The 24,850-nt window shown below is 44.2% G+C and overlaps 1 protein-coding gene across 1 annotated transcript in view; it reads right to left on the reverse strand.

The window, feature by feature from the left end:
• Positions 1-24,217, reverse strand: part of LOC138965608 (D(2) dopamine receptor A-like) — a 26,785-nt gene extending 2,568 nt beyond the window's left edge. The window contains exon 1 of the mRNA XM_070337787.1: positions 23,866-24,217. Coding sequence (XP_070193888.1) covers positions 23,866-24,217 — 352 coding nt within the window. The remainder of the gene's footprint in view (positions 1-23,865) is intronic.
• Between the last annotated feature and the right edge of the window lie 633 nt (positions 24,218-24,850).

Genomic DNA, 24,850 nt, shown 5'->3' on the forward strand with positions numbered 1-24,850 from the left:
ATATTTATAGATATAGATATAGATATATATATATACGGCTTCTCTGTGTGTGTGTGTGTGTGTGTGTGTGTGTGTGTGTGTGTGTGTGTGTGTGTGTGTGTGTGTGTGTGTGTTTGTTTGTGTGTGTGTGTGTGTGGGCAACACCTGTGGATTGTAGAGTTCTGTTTGTGATGTGGTCTAGCGGCTTTGGTGTGTCGGTATGTTCAGGCCTTCCTTCGAGAAGCCTTAACAGTTATTCTCAATCCCGTTTGAGTGAACTTCGTCCTAAGGTGATTGCAGTGTTTCGGCACTCGGTTACATTTGGCCTCGTCGACAGCGATGGGACTCGACATGAAATGTTCAGGCCACTGAATCATTTTCGTGCTGTTCCCATTCCACCTGGGAGGGACCTAAGTTCATTCAAAGGGGGTCGAGTGTGACAGGGAGACTACCGTCGCCCTTCACAGCAGACTCTGCAGAGTTGTTCGCCTTAGAAGTTGTGGGCTTTCCTTGCATGTACCCGTAAGTTGTCCTTACTGTAAAAGTGAAAAGGTCGAATCAATTTATAGCCACGCGAAAAATACACTGTCATCTATCTCTATATATTTATAGATATAGATATGACTAAGTGCCAAAAGGTGCGCACGAAAAGCGGACAAAGGGGCTAAAAAATAAAAGTTGACAAACACGACTGATATTGTGATTTTTGTTAAGACAACAGATGCTGGAACCCAATTACGAAAAGAAAAGATAAATTTACCCAAATGATTTTACAAATAACGATAATTTTGTTCGTTATATCATTCAAAACGGCACTGAGTCATAGCATTAAGGTTATCTCGCACGTTTTTAAAGCTAGGGCTTTGAAACTTGGCACACAACCAAAGTATAATGACCTCCAGGTATGGTGCACATCACACTAAACAACATTGAATTTCAAGGTCACAGCGAGGTTAAATTTCCTTTGCAAACTGGAAAATTGTCGTTGTCACGTCTTACATGTTTTAATACTAGATCAGTTAGACTTTACATACTTCACATACTTTCAGCATTTTTATAAAACCTCATTAAAAGTGACCTGCTTGTTAATCTTTGTCAAAGTTCAAGGTCACAGCGGGGTCACATCTGGTCCAAATGTGGAATATTTTCAATTTATTCAGCGCGTTTATAGCACGAGCTTTGAAAATACACACAGTTCTAGTGTATAATGTTCACACACGATTAAAGTCTGGTTGAAAAAGTCAAGGTCACAGCAGGGTCGCGTTGAGGTCAAACATATACATTTTTCAATGAGGTTTTCTCATATGTTTTTGAAGCTAGGGCCTTGAAACTTGGCACACTACGCAAGTTAAATTAAACCTCATCAAATTCCAAGGTCACAGTAAGGTTAAAGATCCTTTAAGGATATTTTCTAAAAAAGGTGACCGCCTGGTTAATGTTTGTCAAATTTCAAGGTCACAGCAGTGCCATCTGGCTTAAACTTTGAAAAATTGTCAATTTCTTCAACTAGTTTTATAGTGTTTGAAGTCATTCACACATGATGAAAGTCTGGTTGATAAAATCAAACGTCAAGGTCGCAGCGGGGTCGCATTGAAGTCAGACACATACAATTGTCATTTTCACGAACGCCTTTTAAGCAACACCTTTGAAACTTCACACATTCCAAAGTTTTGATGTTGTTTGGTTATAATCAAAGTGTGGTCAATTTCCATGATTGAGAGCATTCAGAGGGGTCAAGTTGAGGTCACACAAAAGAGATTAAATTGTCGACACAACAGATGAGACTGGCTACCACTGTTTATTTTAATACACTTTTATGCAAATTTTAAATTGTGTTCAACCATATACACCAAACTCACCCAAACTCCTGAAACATCCAAGAAAAGGAAAAATGTGTCCAAGCAAGGAAAAACGCCATTTCTTCAAAGGCTGGAATAACTACAGAGGCAGCCGCGTCATTACACACAATGCAATTACGTCATACATCATACATTTCTATGAGTCATGTTGAATGGAATGGTGGCATGTGCCTCTATTCTAGCTAACAACAAAGCTGAAAAAATGAATATTATCTGTTTGTTTTGTTTGTTTTACCCGTACGAGACCTTTCTGTGACCTTGACATGTGACAAGGATCTACCTTAACTTCTTTAAGTCGGAGTTGAGAGTTGTGTGATGTTTGAAGGCTCTCCCTTTAAAAAAAACTGAGATAATGATGCATTTTCGTGTTTTTGATTTGCCCATGTGACCTTGAGATTCGACAAAGGTCAACAAGACTTTAACCGTGTATGGAGGCTATTAAGCCCAAAAATGTGAACTTTCAAGGTTCTTGCTTTGAAAAACTCTGAGAAAAAGGTTATGTTTTTTTTTTACCCACACGAGACCCTGCTATGACCTTCACATTTCTCAAGGATCAACCTTGAATTCTCCATGTTGAACAATCATTAAGCAAAAGCGTTGTTTGAAGTTTGAAGGTTCTAGCTTCAAAAATCTCTGAAAAAATATGTTTCATCCGTTTTCTGAACCACATGTGACCCAGCCGTGACCTTGAAATCTGACAAGGGTCAACAAGACTTTTACCATGCATGGGGGCGATTAAACCCCAAATGTGTGTGAAGTTTCAAGGTTTCAACTTAAAAAACGTCTGAGAAAAATATACATTTTCCTTTTTGGACAATGTGTTGCACGCAAGACAATACGACAAACGCTCGTGTTATCATTCTTTTACTTTAAGGTCGACTTGCGTGCCCGCTCTTTCGCTAATCTCAATTAAAATTCATCTTAGAAGTTCGGTTTTATTACGCTTTTAATTAAGAAGATTAAACTAAGACAACAAATAGTTAGTTTTACCCATTAAACTCGATAAGGTAGTGACATTTTATGTTGAACGCAAGAAGGTGTCGCACGCAAGATCTGAAAAGATGTTGACGACATAATTTCAACACTTGATAGCGCAATCGTGGTTCGTGATTTCTTCACAAATTTTGAACACAGAATGTGTCACGTGGTTCCGTAAATGAAGTAGATCTTTGTACATGTAAATTTTGTTTTTAAAAGAAAATAACCGTTAATTACCGAACATTTTGTCGCACGCAAGATATGACGAAATTTTCAAATCGTTTTCAAAAATGCTGTTCAAAAGTTCTGCAGTCTTTGCTGGATTACTTGAAAGACAGCAGTTTGATACACCGTTATCGCTTGACGTGTCGACATCAATTCCAGAGTTTTTGAAAAAGAAATTTAGTAAATATCTGCGATTGAAAAATGTATGCCGTGATGACGAATCATCTTGCGTGCGACACCTTAAAATTCGGTTATCGAAAAAAAAAAATTCTCTCGAGATTTAGATTTGACGTTTGGTCTCGTCTGTAAAGCGATGTTTCAGGCATTCAATCAAACTAAATGCAATTCATTTGTGCTTCTTGTTATTTTTCTGTGGCATATTCAAAACACGAGGTATCACGATGTCCTTTTTCAGATGGCCGGTTTTGGCGTTATTTTTGACTTTAAACAAAGATAACTTCAAAACCGTTCAAGTCAGACACACGAAATTATGTCCACTATCTCTTCGCACATTCATCCACACACACACCAATTTTCAGCAGACACACGTTTTTAGAAACATTTTTATTGTAAAACAAAGTCGTCTTCTGTTCTGTGAGCACCTTTTGGCACTTAGTCATATACATATACATATATATATATACGGCTTCTCTGTGTGTGTGTGTGTGTGTATGTGTGTGTGTGTGTGAGTGTGTGTGTCTCTATGTAAGCAACACCTGTGCATTCTTCAGTTCTGTTTGTGATGTGGTCTGGCGGCTTTTGTGTAATACGCATGCTGGCAGCTGGGAGCGTCCTGGTAGGGTGCTCCTCAGCATCACAACAAAACAAGCTATTGAGGCTGGACTCGATCGGCGGCATCAAAGTGAAATGCCACCGTCCGGAGGTAACAACCGAAGGTGTCATTAAACGCATACCCACAATACATTCAGGAACAGACCTGTCTGAGATGGCAGTGGGCGTGCGCGTCCGGATGGAGGATGGGAGTCTTGTAGAAAAGGGCCCCTCCTCTGTTCGATCTTTTCGCCGTCTTCTCCTTAGGGATGGGAAACCGTCTCAGGCGGTCCGTGTCACGTTTACAACGGCAATTCTTCCAGACAGCGTCGTTCTGGAGAGTGAGGTGTACGGCGTCGAACCCTACACTCCTCCAGTGCGGCGCTGTACGAAGTGCCAGAGACTATCGCACCTAAAACAACAATGCAAATCAAAAGTGCAGATCTGCCCCCGATGTGGCTCCAAGGGCCACGACGGAGCGACGTGCACCAAGGCCAAACATTGCGTAAACTGCAAGGGCGAGCATTCCGCCGCTTATCTTGGATGCCCGGAAATGAGACTGAGGCTGCAGGCCAATAAGATCAGGTCGGCAGCATACATACCATATTCTGAGGCCCTGGATCGGGCGCGGCGCGAGCTCGCCAAACAACAAAATAAAACAGCGACTGCCCCAGCGGAAATGAGGGACTCCTTCTGGCGTCCCCCTCCGCAACCGATCCGGCGGACCTCAACCCCCCGGTCCGGGTACTCTTTGGCTGTCCAGAGACCCCCCCTGGGTGGGCAAGTAAATAAAATACAAGAAATCTAAAACAGAATGACCGAACATGACAATACACTCCTTCCAGTTCATGCGGACAGTTCTGCTGCAACCGCGAAGCACCAAACAACTTCGCAAAATCCAAATCCTGGCCCCCAGGCGCCCTGTAAGTCTCAGACGGCTCGGGCAGAGGCGCCGCTTCATGGGACCCCCGGGTTAAAGGCCTCCCTCCTACGCAAAGCCCAGAACAGGAAGGAGGACTCGAAAGAAGAGCAGCTCTTCGAGAGGTTGATGGGGAGAATGGAGGAGGGATTGGCCCAGAGATTCAGAGAATACAAACTTAAAACTGAACAGGAAATAAAGCAGCAGATGAGGGAGGAGCAGGAGAAGGCAGAGCATGAGCTAGCCGACGCTGCACTAGATAAGCTAAAAACAGGAGAGCAATATGCTAATTTAAATGAACAACAAAGAGGCCTTCAAGGTTTCATCGAGCAGTGCCTCGGCTTCATGGTTAAGGCCAGACAGATGCAGAGTCCTCTCGACCTGATCGACTCCCTCTCAGCTACATACACACAACTCTCCAACACCAAGGTTGAACGCTTCATTCCGGGCGGCGCCACTCTGGCGCTGGGCGCCCTTGCTGGTGCCAAGCAGTTGTCCGTGACGGATATGAAAGCTGTTAAAACCACTTTTTAACCTATTTTAAATCTGCCCTTTAACTTACCTTCTTTGTGCGTGTTAAAATGGCTGAACAAGGTGAAAGCGGTCACGGATTTATCATATTACAGTGGAACTGTCGCTCTATCAACTCTAACTTCTCTCAGCTATATAATTATATATCAAATCACTCTGCTGACATCTTAGTTATCCAGTCAGTCAAGAGAAAACGCTCCCTACTGCCTTCTATAGATGGTTTTGACTTCCCTCCCATAGTAGAGCAAAAGGGCTCAGGGCAACTCATTCAAACAGCTATTTATCTAAAGTCTTCCTTAAATTACAAACCCTTTGCACCTCTCATCCCTAGTTCAGAAAATCTCAGTACATGTGCTGTTGAAATCGAAATAAAAGGATCCAAAAACCTCAACATAGTTAACATATATTACCCCCACGGGTGTAATAAAAAAGGAACTACCGACTGGCTAAAATCCCTGGATCATAGCAGGGCACACTGGTGCGTGATGGGTGATTTTAATAATCACCACCCTCTGTGGGACTCTGCTAACCCTAGATACAAACATGCCAATAGCAACCTTGCTGACGTCATTTTGGAAACTGACTTTTGTATACTAAACGATGGCTCGGCAACCAGACTTCCAGACAGAGCTGACCATTCCCCGTCAGCAATCGATCTCTCCCTTTGCTCAAATGCCATAGTCACTGACATCGACTGGAACGTTTTCCCGGACGCCCTCGGCTCCGATCACTTACCCATTGTTCTTACCTTCCGCCACTTCGCCCCTAATCGCAATAACTCGGAGGTCAGAAAAAAGTACAATTACAAACAGGCAAATTGGGACAGCTTCCGTGCGGAGCTCGAGGGTGTCAGGGAGGAAACTCTCCTTACGGATGACATCGAAGCCTCTTACAATAACATACGTCAATGTATACTCACTGCTGCTAATAATCACATTCCGCTTAAATCAGTAAATCCTAACTGTAAGGCCAAAAGGAATGAGTGGTGGAATGCAGACTGTGATGAAGCCTTGGCAAACAAGCGATATCACATTAGGACATATCTCAGGCACTGCTCAGACGCTAACTTCACGAATATGAAGTCAGCTGAAATACAATTTAACCAGATCACCGCTGAGGCTAAACTTCAAAACTGGGAAAACTTTGTCCACAAAGAAACTAAAGATTACAAAGACTGTGGCAAAATCTGGAAGAAAATCCGCAGATTTAAATGTAGATACAGAACTAAAGAAAAGCCACTACTATCGGGTGATAAAATGATCACAACTGACTCTGAAAAGGCAAACCTATTAGCAGATACCTTTGCCAAGAATAGTCAATCAAAATCCCTAGATACTGAACGACTCAATTATAGGTTAGATCAGGAGAAGGGTTTCACATACCCCCCAGATGACAACCAGTTGCCTATAAACTGCATGTTTAAGACAAAAGAAGTCCAAAACGCCATCTCTTCTGTGAAAGACCCAAAAAAATCCACAGGTTTAGACCCAATATCATATCACATGATAAAACATCTACCACCTAACTTTGTTAAGTTGCTCACTTAGTTTTTCAATCTATGCTGGTTAAAGGATACTATCCCCGCAGCGTGGTCAGACTCACAAGTAGTAGCAGTATTGAAGAGCGGAAAACCGGGCAATCTACCTGGCAGTTACCGCCCCATATCACTAACCCCCCACCTCAGCAAGATCTTTGAGCGGGTGGTGAACCAGAGGCTGGAGTTCCACCTCAATAAACACAATATCATTCCTACATGCCAGGCAGGTTTTAGGCAAGGTCGTTCGTGTGCGGACCACATTGTGCACGTCACTGAAAAAATCAAAAAGACCTTGGCACATAGTAATAATTCTCTTCTTGGAACCTTCTTTGATATTAAATCTGCGTACGACAGCGTCTGGCATGCTCGTCTACTCCTAAAACTCGGCAGAATCGGTGTCTCTGGCCACATGTACCAATTCATCAAAAACTTCATCAGCAATCGCAAGATGTCTGTCCGAGTGGGCTCTTCGGTGTCCGAAACCCATGCGCTGGACATGGGGGTTCCCCAGGGCAGTATCATCGCGCCAAACTTATTCAGCATCATGCTCTATGACATTACTTCTGTTAAGGTTGACGGTGCCAGTGTACTTCTGTATGCGGACGACCTCGCCTTAATAGACACTAATAGACCACGCCATAACAGAGTTACCAACACTGTTGACTTATCTTCTTACCAAACTAAAATCGACAACCTCTGTCAATATATGTACACCAACGGCTTCCAACTAGCCTCAAATAAAACAGTCTTTCTTGTTGTCTCCCGTAGACAACTGTACAGGAACTGCAGTATAAAGATAGGTTGTGATATTATCAAACCGAGCTCAGAAGTTAAGTTCCTCGGCGTTATCATCGATACCCGACTTAACTGGACCAGTCATATCGAACATCTGATCAATAAGGCCAACAAGGATCTTTATATCATACGCTACCTGGCGTCCCAATCCTGGGCCAGAGGACGTAAGTGTCACAGAGGTAGTGCGGGCATTAATTCGCTCCCGCCTCCTTTACGGGTGCGAAGCTTTTTTCGCGACGCGCCCGGCGCTCATGAAAAAACTGGCTATTATAGAGTGCAGGGCGCTCAAAATAGCTCTGGGACTCTCCCAACAAGCGAGTAAGAGTCGAGTCTACAGCGAGTGTGGGTGGCTGCCCCTTGTGGATGAGATAAAACTCCGTTCAGCTCAGTATGCTGTCAGAGCCCACGCGGTAGAGAACTCTGCCTGCGAGGTCCTGACTGACTTTTTTCCTCAGCACCAAAATTATGAGGCCAACACCAAACATAGCACTCAACTCTTGGCCAAAACGCTACCCTTATCCGACACAGTAAACCGCATTCTAGCCGATAGCGGGGTGAAGGTCAGTGAGCTGGCCAGGGTCCCCCCGCCCTCCTACCCGCCTTGGCTTGAGGAAACCCCTACTATCATATACGACAGTGAAGATAATACTACCAAAAAAGATAACCCCGTCTACCTAGCTACTGTTACAAAAGAAACCCTAAACTACAAATTCTCGGAGCATTTAAAAGTCTTTACTGACGGATCCAAATTTGCAGACGGCAGCGTTGGCTGCGCCTTTGTGATCCCAGATCTCAAAATCTCAAGGAAATATACTCTTAATAAAGACATCTCCATATTCTCAGCCGAGCTATTTGCCTTGCTCATGGCATGCACTTTTATAAATGACCTCCCAGTCACACCGCGTGCGGTAGTTTTCTGCTCTGACTCGCGCTCTTCATTACAAGCTCTGCATCGAAACACATCAAATCGGGCAGAGCTACAAAGAGAAATCCTCTTTATATGTCACCAGTTAATCTCATCCGGCACATCCGTATCATTTCTCTGGGTCCCCTCTCACGTAGGGGTCCGGGGAAATGAACTGGCGGATGTCGCTGCCAAAGAAGCGGCAGAATCTAGCCCAGCTAACACTAACATCGGCTACTCAGTAACCGAGTTCTACAGTAAAATCCGTAAACTCATTCGAAGTCAGTACGTAACATCTCTGTCCTATCAACCCATTGATATGAACGATCTACACCGCGATCTCCCAACAAACCTCCTCACTATCTTCAGACGCCTCCGTGCCGGCGGCTGCCGCTTCCATATCTTTAACAAGTCCTGCCATTGTGGAGAACCCTATTCATTTCAACACATTTTCGCTCCATGCGCTACAAATAGAATTACCTTTAAAACCTTATATGACCATATGCAGCTCCATGGTCTGAGTCCCCAGGATTATTTGCGCAGTAACAGTTCTCTAGGCTGGTCACACAGCTTCCTGCTGTGCCGACTGGTCAGGGACTCGGACATGGGGCTGTGGGTATAACTAAGCCCAGATTATCACATCAGCGTGTTTCAGTTTGAGGTCGAGTGGCTCCCGCCATCCCTCCTGATTCTAGCGACTAGCCTCTAGACAACATATCCTCACCCAAGGCCCACTAGTCGCCAAACTGTACATATTGTTTTTATTACCACGGCCTTCGTGGCTTACATCTTAATCCTTTTATTTGTAAAAAGTTTTGAGATTTATTGTTCGTGTTCCTCTTACTTGCTCATCTATTTGGTTTTATTGGTGATCCTGAAAGGTTCCACTTTTTAACTCGATTTGAATTTGTTACACGACACTTGAGATTGCCACAAGTTCTCAAACGTCGTATAGTTGTGTTCTTTTATTCTACGTCGCCCGTCTTCGCAGCAACAGAAAACAACTCGTCAAATTGAGTTCGAGGATTTATTCAGCATTCAATACATACAACTGCACAACTAGCAGAACTCAAATAGAAGCTTTTTTACATACAAATCGCGCTGGCATATATAGTAAATACTCAATCTCGAGAATATTCCAGACCGAACATGATACAACTACATTATACCAGCCGTGCATGGACTAAACTAGCGACATTCTCTTATGACGTACATCAAAAGCGCCGACACACTTAATCCGAACGAACGCCACGAACTCACACTACAAACAGCGTGATAAACAACTTGTTTTGACAGGACTAGAAAGTTCACCTGCATTCTCGTCCAAGCATAAATATTGTGTTTACAAAATATAATAGCGGTACTTTCCCACAAAGTACAAATAAGTCAACTACATGCAGCACACAAAACTGAACCAAAGCTCAGCAACGGTAGCGTTTCCTAACATTACCCCCAACACCAGAAGAAATTTACCTAATTTCTTTCAATCATTGAAACGCTACCTGTACACATATTATGTATACATAACAGATTGAAATCCAGGTATGTACATTAGTCTGTTGGAGAATGAACACAGTTTTACTCACATACTCGGCTGAGAAAATCTGCTCCAACATTGTCTGAACCTTTGATCGATTCCACTCGCATATCAAAGTTCTGCAAGTACATCACCCACCTCATGATACGATTATTTACAAACTTTGCAGAGTTCAGGTAGGTGAGGGGTTTGTGATCAGTCTGAAGCACGAATTTCACCCCTTGGAGGTAGAGTTCAAATTTCTTGATTCCCCACACGATGGCTAAACACTCTTTCTCCATGGTCGAGTAGTTCTTCTCGGCTCCTGACAGCTTCTTGCTGGCATAGCTGACCGGAAACGGTTTACCTCCATGCTCTTGCATCAGCATGGCGCCGATCCCTTCGTCCGATGCGTCTGTACGCAAGATGAACTCTTTGGCAGTATCAGGAAGGCGTAGCACCGGGTCTCGTGACATCAGGTCGCGCACGGTCTGGTATGCCTTCTCCTGAGCTGGTCCCCAAAGTATTCGGTTGGGGCATCCTTTTCGGGTCATGTCCGACAAAGGCGCCGTTATGGCGGCGAAGTTTGGAATAAACTCTCTGTAGTACCCAGCCAATCCAAGGAAGGATCGCACCTGCTTCTTGGTTTCAGGACGTGGCGCATTGAGGATCTTGGTGACGTTTTCCAACAAAAGCCCCTTTTGACCTTCCTTCAGTGAATGACCTATGAAGTCAACGTTGTCGGTCCCCAAAATGCACTTGCTGGGTCTCACGGTCAGATTAGCTTTTGTCAGGCGGGAAAACAATTCCCTCAAAGTCTCCAGATGCTCCTCAAAGGTCTCCGTGTGGACTAGCAGATCATCCCAGTAGTACACAACATTCTTCATTCCTTTGAGCATTTTTCGCATTCCCCTCTTCAGGGTAGCACCACTGTTCACCATGCCAAAAGGCATCCGCAGGCACTCATACGTTCCGTCTGGAGTTGCAAAGGCGGTCTTTGGTATGTCCTCTTCGCGCACAGGAATTTGCCAATATCCCTTGCTGAGATCGATCTTTGAGAAGATCTTACTGCCGGTTAACTGTCGGAATAGATCAGTTGCCGTCGGCATTGGTTCAGGGTCAAACACGGTGATCTTATTGACTTTCCTGAAGTCAATGCATACCCTGTTTGTACCGTCTTTCTTCTTGACAACAACAACGGGAGATGAGTAAGGGGATGATGACTCACGGATGACCCCCATCTTCAACATGCTGTCGATGTCCTTCTTCAAGGATTCCCGAGCCTGAAACGGGATAGGGTATGGTTTTGACCGAACAGGAACGTCAGATGTGAGGTGGACTTCATGTTCGACCAAGGACGTAGAGCCTGGAACATCAGAGAACCTATGGGTGAAGTCGCCCATAAAATCATGCAGCTCCTTCTGCTGATCTTCTGTCAGGTCAGGTCCTAGCTTGACGTCATCCACTCCCTCTTTCTTGTGGAGGTCTCCCAACTCCAGTAGTTCCTCGCCGTCGAACTCGTCTAGTTCGGCTGGTTCTTCCACACTTGCTGCGACCTGTACTGCTTCCGGAGGTCTCTCCACATACAGTTTCAGGAGGTTAGCGTGGTAGATCTTGGACTTCTTGCCGACATTCACCTTGTAGTCGTTGATCCCTACCACGGCCTCAACCTCGTATGGGCCTTTCCACTGCATCAGTAGTTTGTTGTGATCAGTGGGAAGCAGTATCAGCACTTTGTTACCTGGTGTAAACTTCCTGTTTACGGCTTTGCGGTCGTAGTAGTGCTTTCCACTATCCTGAGACTTTCTCAAGTTTTCTCTCGCAATCTCGAGAGTCTCCTCCAGTTTCTCTCGCAACTCGAACACGTACTGGTAACTGTTCTTCACTTCAGGTGTGTCCACATCTTTCGTCCACAATTCCTTTAGTATTTGCATCGGACCTCTCACGGTCCGCCCGTACATCAGCTCGAACGGGGAGAATCCAGTGGACTCTTGTGGCACCTCCCTGTATGCAAATAGCAAGGCATTGATGTAGCGATGCCACTGCCTTGGCTGCTCACTGCATAGTTTCTTCAGCGTGGACTTCAGCGTCGCATTGAATTTTTCGACCAGCCCATTGCACATCGGGTGATAAGGTGTCGTAGTCAAGTGACGAATGCTCAGCAGCCTGTTGACCTCTTCCATGCATTCAGAGACAAACTGTGTCCCCAGGTCTGTGAGGATCTCTTCAGGAACCCCAATTCTGCTGAAAATGTCCACAAGTGCCTCGGCAACAGTCTCGGTGTCAATTTTCTTCAGAGGCACGGCTTCTGGGTACCTGGTTGCATAGTCTACCAGGGTCAGTACCCAACGATGACCCGCTTCACTTGGCGGTTTGATCTCGCCGATGAGGTCAATGGCCACCCTCTTGAAAGGTCGGTCGATCAAAGGCATCTTCTGCAACGGCACTTTCGGGACCCTTCCTCGAGGTATGGTTTTCTGGCAAATATCGCACGATCGGCAGAATCGAGTCACATCTGCATGCAGTCCTGGCCAGTAAAACGCAGCCTGGATTCTGTCCGATGTCTTCTTGACACCCAGGTGACCTCCCATAATAGAGTCGTGGGCCACCTCCATCACCTGGCGCCTAAGTGGTTGAGGCACCAGAACTTGACGTAATGGCTTCCCACCGTTGACTCTCGGGTGCTGGAACACTCTGTACAGAATCTTGGCCTTTACTTCAAAGTGCACAGTGCCTTCGCCCTTAGTCATCTCCTTGACAGGACGACTCCTGTACTTTGTCAAGGTCAAATCAGCTTCCTGTAGCTGAATCAGCTGATCCCTGTCCACGACAGCAGTTGCAGAACTGTTGGTGACCCTGAGTGGCGTAGTTGTTTTGTCCTTCTTCGCCTGGGCTCTGGTCGTCACAGCGCTTACGACCTGCGGCTGGTCGCGGCGATGCACAGTTGCTCTGTCATCTCGTAACAGTTCGCTGATATCTTCATTCGCGAATGGCAGTGGGTCTTCCTCCTCAACAGCAGGCTGAGCTGCGCCCATTCTCCATTCGACATCAGGGTCATCAGGACGTCTCGCACCCCCAATGTTCCCAATTAATAGATCGTACAAGGGCTTCTTCAGGCAGACGGCCTCAACTTCTCCGGTGAAGTATGGAGTATCTATCTGGATCTTTGCCACTGGTGCCTTCACACATTTGCTGTCAGCCATGAGCGTCCACTTGAAGTCACCAGTGAACTTCTCTGTTGGCACCAGATCCTCTTTGACAATGACTCCATTGCAGCCCGAATCTCTGAGAACAGTCACTTCCTGCTTCTCAACAAATCCCTTCGACACGGGCATGTTCGACACTGACACAGCTGCGCTGGCGACGACAGAGATTGACTTGCCATTGGCGAGTAGAAGCTGGCCATCAGATAGACATTCTTCCACGTCCGATGGTGTAGCCACTTGCTCGGCAGCCCTTGGAAGTATGACGCTGCTCGCACATACTTGTTGGTTCGAGCCACTCGTTTGCCTCTTGTTGTCGTAATATCTCCGTCGATGTTCTTGCGCTTTGTCATTGACATGTCCGTTATTTTTCTTTTGGGGACAGTTGGCGACTCGGTGGCCCTTGGCATTGCAATGGAAACACGTTATGTTCTGCCCTTCATTGGATGATGGTGCGGACTCAGTTTGTCCCTTGGCAGGTTGGTTTCCCTGGTTCCCGCTCTTCTGGAAAGGTTTCGATGACTTTGACGTCCCCAGGGTCCTTCCATGAGCAATGAGATAACGCTCAGCAGCATCAGTAATGTCCTTCAAACCCCGCAGTTTTTGCTCTTCCAAGCGGGTCGCCAGGTCCTTCGGGCAGGCATTAAGGAACTGCTCCTTCACGATCAAGTCCCGCAGACTCTCGTATGACTGCACTTCACCTGATTACTCCACCCACTTCTGCAGGTATGACGACAGGCGCTCCACAAACTGGCTCGGTGTCTCTCCAGACAATGGCTGGCATTCGCGGAAGCGTTGACGGTAGCCCCTTTCAGTGAAGTTGTAGCAACGCAACAGAGCTTCCTTCAGTACATTATAGTCTCTGGCGTCATCGTTTGAGAGTCTAGCGTAGACCTCAAGTGCTGCCCCAGTCAAATGTGCGCTGAGTAGAATCGCCCAGTCGTCGCGCTGCCATCTAGCACTCTCAGCGAACCTCTCGAATCTTGCAAGGTAGCAGTCGATCTGGTCCTTCCCGTCAGCGAATGCTGGAAGTTTCGGTGCCCTGTGTAACATTTGCTGCTGGTTATCTCTTTGGCGTGGTGCCTCGTGCTCATTTTGAACACGCACCATTTCTGTCTGAAGCTCTAAACGCTTCGTCTCCATTTCTATTTGGAGCTCTAAGCGTTTCAGCTCAATTTGCCTTTCTCTTTCTTCACGCTGCGCTTGTCTTTCTTCACGCTGCGCTTGTCTTTCTTCACGCTCACGCTGCGCTTGTCTTTCTTCACTCTGCGCTTGTCTTTCTTCACGCTCACGCTGCGCTTGTCTTTCTTTTTCTTCTCGCTCACGCTGCGCTTGTCTTTCTTCACGCTGCGCCAGCAGTCGTGTCTGGGACTCGACGAACTCCGTCAACTGCTTGCCTTTTAGTCCCAGTTCAATTCCTTTTCCCCAGAACTCAGCCATTCTGGTCTTTTCCGGTGCGTTCGTCTGTATTCTTTCACAGCCCCGAACGTAGACGAATGTAGTCTTCTAAAAGAACACAGTCTCTACTGCACCTCCGATGCTTCTCTCGTCGCTGTTCACCTTCGTAGACGCAGGCTGCCACCCTCCTCGTCTAACGTGACGGCGCACTCTGCTCACGATACGAACACGACGTACCCCAGTCGTATTTCGTAGTATTTAATGCACTAGCTCCGCGACGAAGTCCGTCTCGTCCAAACGGCAGCTAACCTCTGTAATCCCGATACACTCCGGCGTCGCTCACCGTACCGAGCTGCGGCGATTACCAAACTCTTCACCAGTCACACCGAATCCACGGTTCCGTAGTCTCAATACTGATCCCTCAGGATACACCCGATTGATGGCTACCTCCTGTGACTGTCTTGACACTGGTCCTTGTTGCTGGAAAACCCTTGGCGTTAAACGTAGATCCTTGGCTTGGCCCCCAATTGTTACACGACACTTGAGATTGCCACAAGTTCTCAAACGTCGTATAGTTGTGTTCTTTTATTCTACGTCGCCCGTCTTCGCAGCAACAGAAAACAACTCGTCAAATTGAGTTCGAGGATTTATTCAGCATTCAATACATACAACTGCACAACTAGCAGAACTCAAATAGAAGCTTTTTTACATACAAATCGCGCTGGCATATATAGTAAATACTCAATCTCGAGAATATTCCAGACCGAACATGATACAACTACATTATACCAGCCGTGCATGGACTAAACTAGCGACATTCTCTCTGTGACGCACATCAAAAGCGCCGACGCACTTAATCCGAACGAACGCCACGAACTCACACTACAAACAGCGTGATAAACAACTTGTTTTGACAGGACTAGAAAGTTCACCTGCATTCTCGTCCAAGCATAAATATTGTGTTTACAAAATATAATAGCGGTACTTTCCCACAAAGTACAAATAAGTCAACTACATGCAGCACACAAAACTGAACCAAAGCTCAGCAACGGTAGCGTTTCCTAACAGAATTAAAAAAAAAATCATTTTACAAACCCGTTATTCAAGATATAGAATACAGACTTATAATTCTTACCAAGAAACATCTTAACTACTTTTCATTTTAACAAATTCCACAGAGCATTATCAACTCAACCCCACCCCCTGCCCTCCTCTCCTTATTTTTTGTTTCTTTCTTTCCTCTTTTTGAAAGCGGACAAACACTCAAGTCCTTAATGGCTCAAAACCGTAGGACTTTTAATATTAATTTTAACTGTGTCAGTATGTTCAGGCCACTGAATCATTTTCGTGCTGTTCCCATTCCACCTGGGAGGGACCTAAGTTCATCCAAAGGGGGTCGAGTGTGACAGGGAGACTACCGTCGCCCTTCACAGCAGACTCTGCAGAGTTGTTCGTCTTAAAAGTTGTGGGCTTTCCTTGCATGTACCCGTAAGTTGTCCTCACTGTAAAAGTGCAAAGGTCGAATCTATTTATCGAAAAATCCACTGTCATCTATCTCTACATATTTATATATATAGATAGATATATACGGCTTCTGTGTCTGTGTCTATGTGTGTGTGTGTGTGTGTGTGTGTGTGTGTGTGTGTGTGTGTGTGTGTGTGTGTCTGTGTGTGTGTGTATGTGTGTGTGTGTGTGTGTGGAGGCAACACCTGTGGATTGTAGAGTTCTGTTTGTGATGGGGTCTGGCGGCTTTTGTCTGTCTGTATGTTCTGGCATTTGAGAAGCCATAACAGATAATATAGGGCTAAGAAATAAGCTCTAAAATTCTCAATCCCGTTTGACAGGACTTCGCCTTCGGAGGTGATTGTGGTGAACCGCCACGCTGTCTGTCTCTGTCTCGCGATTCACCCCGGCGAAGCCGGGTATTCCTCTAGTACTAAATATGCAACAAGGAGAACAGATTCGACAGCAAAAGAAAAAAAATCAAGGCTAAAATCAGCATACGTTATAGAGTTTTATTTTCACATCGAGTCCAGTGCTCGCCAACAAACGTACGACTTATTCGTTTAAAAGAAGTTAACGTTTTGGATACCGACACGGTGGCCTAGTGGTAAGGCGTCCGCCCTGTGATCGGGAGGTCGTGGGTTCGAACCCCGGCCGGGTCATACCTAAGACTTTAAAATTGGCAATCTAGTGGCTGCTCCGCCTGGCGTCTGGCATTATGGGGTTAGTGCTAGGACTGGTTGGTCCGGTGTCAGAATAATGTGACTGGGTGAGACATGAAGCCTGTGCTGCGACTTCTGTCTTGTGTGTGGCGCACGTTATATGTCAAAGCAGCACCGCCCTGATATGGCCCTTTGTGGTCGGCTGGGCGTTAAGCAAACAAACAAACAAACAAACAAACGTTTTGGATTTGTGTGAGTGTGTGGCTGTGTGAGTGAGGGAGTGAGTGTGAGAGTGTGTGAGTGTGTGTGTGTGAGTGTGTGTGTGTGTGTGTGTGTGTGTGTGTGTGTGTGTGTGTGTGTGTGTGTGTGTGCGCGCGCAAGTGTGTGTGTGTGTTCGTGTGTGTGTGTATGTATGCATGTGTATGTGTGTCGGTGGAGTGGGTATGTGTGGGTGTGTACATGATTGTTCTAACGCGCGCGCGCGTTTCAGTGTCGGTTTGTGAATGAGAAAGAGCTAGAGAAAGAGGGGGGCGTGGGGAGAGAGAGAAAGAGACATAGAGAGACAGAAGGGGGAGCACTCTAAATAAACAGACTACAAATCCTGCTAAAAATAAAAAATCAACAACGAAAATCAACAAAAAACAACAAAAGTCGAAATCGGTCACTCACAATGAGAATTATTCATGGGAAGCTTAAAGAAGAAGCACATGCCACATTACTCAGAAAGATCACGTCCGACGGTTGCACAAGTAAACCAAAAAAGCTAATGCGGAAAGACGGTACATTTGCACAAGTAAAAAACATTAGCTAAAGAAAGACGGCCCATTTGCAAAAAAACAACAACCACGAATCAAAATTAAATAGCAAAAAGTGGTTAAAGAAAGCGATGATCAAACAGTGAAAGGAAGAATAAAAGGCGCATACAAGATAGAAGGAGCAGCGTAAATGAATGGAAACATACCTGTTTTGTTGCTGTTGTTTTTGCTGGAGGTAAAAGTGGTGGTTGCGGTGGTGTTTTCTGTCTCTCTGTATGAATGCCTGCTTGCCCTGGTAGATACGTTTGTAGAAGTCTCTCTCTCTCTCTCTCTCTCTCTCTCTCTCTCTGTCTGTCAGTCCGTCTCTCTCAGCTAGTCAGTCAGTTTAGTCTGTCAGTCTGTCTGTCTCTCTCTCCTATCTCTGTCTGTCTGTCTGTCTGTCTGTCTGTCTGTCTGTCTCTCTTTAAAATGTGTTTTCCCCTCGTTAGGCAAGGCCTGGATGCAAAAACGTATGAACATTCATAATACTTATTCTGTTATCCTCAGATAATATAGATTTATCTTACCTTATCTTATCTTATCTTATATCTTTCTTTTTTACTGTCTGTGTGAGCGTGTGTGTGTTTGTGTGTGTGTGTGTGCGTGTGTGTGTGTGTGTGTTTGTGTTTGTGTGTGTGTGTGTGTTTGTGTATGAGTGTGTGTGAGTGTGAGTGTGTGTGTGTGTGTGTGCCTGCATGTGTGTCTGTGTGTCTGTGTGTCTGTCTGTCTCTCTGCCGTAGTGTCGGTTTGGTTTTCGGTCTGTCTGTCTGTCGGTCTGTCTGTGCGTGCCCTCACCCTGTGTCCACGTCTAATCTTGGCAAACAAAACAAAACTGTACTAAGACAGTGGAAGCATTTACGTTGTGGAAACGATGCAGAATTGCGGAAACGTGTGGATTGACTGTACTGGATGGGATTAGGTTTGATAACATGACATGACATGACATGACATGACATGACATGACATAACATTATTACTTGGCGACGCTTTGTTCAACAGCAATATCAAACAAGAAAAATGTTCATTCAAAATGAACAGCGTCGATGCAATGTCCACCAAAGATTTATTTTGGGAAGTGTTAAAAGGTTAGGGTCAAAAGTCAATGAACTGCATGTTGTGCTGGATGTATAAATTGTTTATTTCAGTCAATGCTTGCTATGAATTGATCAAACAGCCACAAGAAAAAACAAGTCGCGTAAGGCGAAATTACTACATTTAGTCAAGCTGTGGAACTCACAGAATGAAACTGAACGTAGTCTGAAAGGCAGTGAAAGTGACGAGCCTGTTTGGCGCGGTAACGGTTGCGCTGTGCTTCATAGCACGCTTTACTGTAGCCTACCTCTCTTCGTTTTAACTTTCTGAGCGTGTTTTTAATCCAAACATATCATATCTATATGTTTTTGGAATCAGGAACCGACAAGGAATAAGATGAAATAGTTTTTAAAACGATTTCGGAAATTTAATTTTGATCATAATTTTTATATTTTTAATTTTCAGAGCTTGTTTTTAATCCAAATATAACATATTTATATGTTTTTGGAATCAGAAAAGGATGAAGAATAAGATGAACGTAAATTTGGATCGTTTTATAATTTATTTATTTTTTTACAATTTTCAGATTTTTAATGACCAAAGTCATTAATTAATTTTTAAGCCACCAAGCTGAAATGCAATACGGAAGTCCGGCCTTCGTCGAAGATTGCTTGGCCAAAATTTCAATCAATTTGATTGAAAAATGAGGGTGTGACAGTGCAGCCTCAACTTGTACAAAAAAGCCGGATATGACGTCATAAAAGACGTTTATAAAAAAAAACAAAAAAAACCGTCCTGGAATATCATTCCCAGGAAGTCTCATGTCAAATTTCATAAAGATCGGTCCAGTAGTTTATCGTTCTACACACACACACACACACAGACAGACAGACACACACACACACACACACACACACACACACACACACACACACACACACACACACGCACATACACCAAGACCCTCGTCTCGATTCCCCCCTCTATGTTAAGACATTTAGTAAAAACTTTTTAATTAAAAAATAGAGCTTGTTTGAAACAGGTAGAAAGGAAGAGTTGATATTGCAATATCTGTACGTGGGAATGTGGTGAAAAAGAGTGCTAAAAGTAGTAAGTCGGCCTCAGATCCATTTCAAATATTTATTGCAGAAAAACAAAATACAAATTAAAAACAAAACCACAGAACCATTACCAGGTGTCATAGGAATGTTTGAAAACAATAGTTTTAATTTTACACTGTAAATACAGGAATCAGAATTAAACACCTCAAATTGGCACATGCATCATGAATCATGCACCTGGAATTGCAACAGGGAGATACTGAAGTAATTGGAAACAAACACTTGAAATTGACAGAGAAACAATTGAAAATATATTACTGACATGAGCGTACAATATTTTAATGGAAGTGCATTTTTAGCACGAAGCATCCGCAGGAGGATGCACTAACAATTACATAGTGCCACAAAATGTGTACGGACATTTCACAACCGTGCATTATTAGCACAGAACACATACATGGGGGCGCACAAAACATTATTGTACCATGATGATGATCGGGATTGTTGAAGATCTTTTCTTGTGCAAGGCGCCCCTGTATGACCGCAACTGATCCAACCGGCCGCATCTGAACAAACGACGTCGAAACGACGCGAAACACGTCCTCTCGGTTGGTCTCGGATTGACTCGGCTCCTCTCGGTCTTTTTTTTGTTGTGTGTCTTTTTTTCTTTTCCTTATGGTCGGAGTGGTATATTTATGTACATCTTAGATATAAAAAAAACCACCCGAAAGCTGTGTTTAATCGTTTCGCGTAAATTGTACATTTTTTTCAGCTTTGAAATTGTTTTGGCTTGGAGAGTCAGCGCGCTTTGGCTTGGAGACTAATTCTCCACAGGCACGTTCTTCCCAACCACAGATACCAGCGTCGTCCGCGACGCTGGAATAATACCCGTGAGGGATACACATCTTATGAGAAAGCTAAATGTGCTGAAACATGTGTTCCACGCCCACTCAATTGATTCTCGCTGGAATACCAGTCCTGATCAATGCTATTATAAACAATGCATCATGGGCCATTAAAATTAACCGTTATGAGATCACGATGTAGGCCTACAGCAACAACAAAAATCATTTTGGTCCAGAGCGCCTGCGCGTGACTCTCAACTTTTGACTTTCCTGACACGTGAAATAACCTAAACAAAATAACGATCACTCGTGAGGTAAGAAAATGGTAAAACAAAGGAGGAAACAAGGTTTGCCACATCCAAAATAAGATAATCTTTTGATCATGAAAATGTTATCCCTTTTTCTTAAACCTTGATGTGAGAGAAGAGGCTAAGTTGATTTACACATTAGGAGCGTTGCTTACAGCTTCAAAATCAATGTAAGGTGTCGATTTCATTATTCAACATCAAGCCCTGGAGAGGTTCAAAAGGAGGAAGATTCTCATGAGTACGTGAGCGATGTTATGAAATAACTGTCAGGATTTTTTGTACACACAAATACTATTCTTTCTTTCGTTATTTGGTGTTTAACGTCGTTTTCAACTGACCACGAAGGTTATATCGCGACGGGGAAAGGGGGGAGATGGGATAGAGCCACTTGTCAATTGTTTCTTGTTCACAAAAGCACTAATCAAAAATTTGCTCCAGGGGCTTGCAACGTAGTACAATATATTACCTTACTGGGAGAATGCAAGTTTCCAGTACAAAGGACTTAACATTTCTTACATACTGCTTGACTAAAATCTGTACAAAAATTGACTATATTCTATACAAGAAACACTTAACAAGGGTAAAAGGAGAAACAGAATCCGTTAGTCGCCTCTTACGACATGCTGGGGAGCATCGGGTAAATTCTTCCCCCTAACCCGCGGGGGGAACACAAATACTAACTCACACAAAGACAGACACTAACAAGAAAAATGTTCATTCAAAATGAACAGCGTCGATGCAATGTCCACCAAAGATTTATTTTGGGAAGTGTTAAAGGTTCGGGTCAAAAGTTAATGAATTAAATGTTGTGCTGGATATATAAATTGTTTATTTCAGTCAATGCTTGATTCATAAGTACATTTTTCAGCATGGTGCATCTACAGGAGGGTGCTCCAACAATGATGCATAGTGCCAACATTTAGCGCAAACTTTTCACAACAGTGCATTATTACCACAAAGCGCATACAGCGATTATATAGTAGCAAGTTGCACTAAACATTTGAACAAAATGCATTTTGCATTTTGTTCAAATGTTAACAGCACAGCACCAAGTTTTGCATAAGTGCACAACAGCACTGACCATTTCACAAAAGTGCATAACAGCTGTGACAATTTTACAAAAGTGCATTGACCATTTCAGGCAGATGGCTAACATGCAGATTTCGCTTTTGTCTGTCTTTCTTTGAAAAGTAGGCATGTTCAAGATCGATGAAGTCATGAGCAATTGGGTTAGATGACAGAAAAGATTCAAAAACGTCAGATTCAGTTAGATGACAGAAAAGATTCAAAAACGTCAGATTCAGTGTTTTGGGCACTGTTGAACAGGAACATTCTCTCCTGTTCAACAAATGTGGGTTCAATTCAAAAGCAACATTGTCACAGATAGGCTAGTGTTACATTTCTGTAAAGTTTCAAAAATATCTTCCATGTTTTGGTTACTGTTGAACAGAGGCATATTTTCCTGTTCAAAAAAGTCTGACACAAATTGTCGTAGTTGTGGGTTAAGGTTCGATCTATACTGTCCTTCAAACGAGTCGTAGAACCGTCATTGTCACAGATAGTGTTACATTTCTGTTTTACATTCAAACGAGTCGTAGAAGTACTAGTACATTTGCGTTTGGTTGTTTTTTCTTTTAGATTCCTGTCACTCATACTAGCAGTATTGATTGAGGTACATAAATCTGTTGATGTACAGGGATGACTTGTTTGTAATGAATCCTTGTTTCCTCCACATTGAGTTTGCATTGCAGTTGGACAGAAATGAACAGGTGTTAATTGATAAACACATTGATAATGGCTTTTGAGAAAATCAATCAATTCTGCAAAGGAATTAACTTGATGACATCAAAACTGCAGCGCCATTTGAAGAATGGTTACCATTTCTGTTTCTTTGATGGGAATCAAACAAATAAAAACATTGACTATCCAAGTTACCATGAATGGCAATAGTTGACTCCTGAAAAGTAGCAAGGATATAATTTGAGACGATAAACGCCTGATGCAATCCCTCCTCAAGGTCAGTCAACTCAAAACCTTCATCATTCGCAACATCAGTAGGCAACACAGCGGGATTCGTATGTCCAGAAATCATGTCGAAAAAATATTACATTTCAAAAGCATGTCCAACCACAGTTGTTGGCAAGTGTTCGTGTCCGAAGTAGCGGCCTTCAGTGTGTGTATATGTATTCATGTGACAGAGAACGTGACCTCATTGTTCAATCCTCTCTCTCTCTTCTTTCTCATTCGAACGCACACACGCAAGAACGTAGCCTACGCACGCATGCACGCGCACGCACACACACACACACACACACACACACACCCCGCTGACGCACACGGCAAACCACGCACACACACACTGACTGTCGGCAAGCATCTCTTTTTGTTTTCTTTACCTTTGTTTATTGTGTTTTCGATATTTGTGTTTATTTTTTGCTTGACTTATCTGTTTTATTTTAATGTTTGCTATCCACATCGTGTGATAAATGTTTCTTCTCAGTCTCCGAGTCAGTTTAGTTTCTGCACGCCGCTTTGGTACTCCTTGTTTTTCTAACTGGTGTATTGTGCGCGACTGATTTGCGGATTTATTTTTATTCCTTTCATATGCAGTTGAAGTGTTGTGGGTGTTATTGTCTGTATATGCTATGTTGCATCTGTGTATGCCTACAAGAATTTTGGGTGTAATGTGCCTGTGGTCTGCTCGCAGTCGAGCACAGAAAACATGGCGGCGCCCTGTGGCAAATTCCTCAAAAGTCTTCCCGACCGCAGATACCAGCGTCGTCCGCGACGCTGGAATGACACACACACACACGGCACACACACACACACACACACACACAAACATTAACACACAAACACACACACACATTAACACACAAACACACACATGAACACACCCACACACAAATACACACACACACACACAAAACCACATTATCTAACCCACCAAACCCTCTCCCCACACCTCTCCCCCACCCCCCCACCCCCCCACACACACACTGACACACAAAACCACCCAACAATAACAGCAACAACAAAACTAACCCACAATGCTGAGAGGCTGAGCGAACATGGTGACGTAGAGATCACAACACGCCAGGCTGACGACGAAGATGGACTCCACGGAGCGAAGTTGACGATTCGTTGCCACGGCAACCAGAATCAGAATGTTGCCAAAGGTACCGACGACGGCGGCAACAGTCAAGGTTGCTATGATGACGATGGCGAAGGGGTAGTTGAGGTGCATGAAGTTGAGCGGAATATCGTCGCCGTAGTCCACGTTGGTGTCTGTGGTTGGTGTTGTGGCTGTCGTTGTTGTCGTCGTTGGTCCCAGTGGTGGTGGTGATGACGATGATGTGTCGATGGTGACGGTAATGGTGGTTGAGATGAGATCCATGGTTTGGTGAAGGCGGATTGTTTGGGAGATGCCTGATTAAGGCAAGTACATGAGTTGATAATGTATTTCTGGAGGCTTGAACGCATTTGCTTTCTGGCTATTTTGAAAAGTCATTCTTGCTCATGCTAAACCCTACACAGCAACATACTTGTACACAGACACATGCACACAGACACACACACAGACACACACACACAAACACACACACAAGCACTGACAAGCACGCACACACACACACACACACACACACACACACACACACACACACACACACACACACTCACACACACACACACACACACACACTCACACACGCACACATTTTTTAGAATGAGAAAAACAAACCTGCACCACAGACGGAGTACAAACTGACAACGTCTACGCATTAACTTCCGATACATGTATTACTCAAAAGAATTAAAAGATAATTATGCAACCAAAATAAATCTCTTGCTCTCTGCCATCACCACAATATGTAGCCTACGTTTGATGAAGCAGAAAGCAAAGGTGACACAGGGTACCCGAGAAGCTACACTCAGTCCACCCGACTTTTTATGATACCCTCAGGTGAAAAGGCAAACCGGTGTGCCCAAAAATCAGTATAATAATGAATCCATTTTTCAAAACTCCCTG

This window comes from Littorina saxatilis, linkage group LG4, assembly GCF_037325665.1.
Source record: "Littorina saxatilis isolate snail1 linkage group LG4, US_GU_Lsax_2.0, whole genome shotgun sequence".
NCBI classification, from domain to species: domain Eukaryota; kingdom Metazoa; phylum Mollusca; class Gastropoda; order Littorinimorpha; family Littorinidae; genus Littorina; species Littorina saxatilis.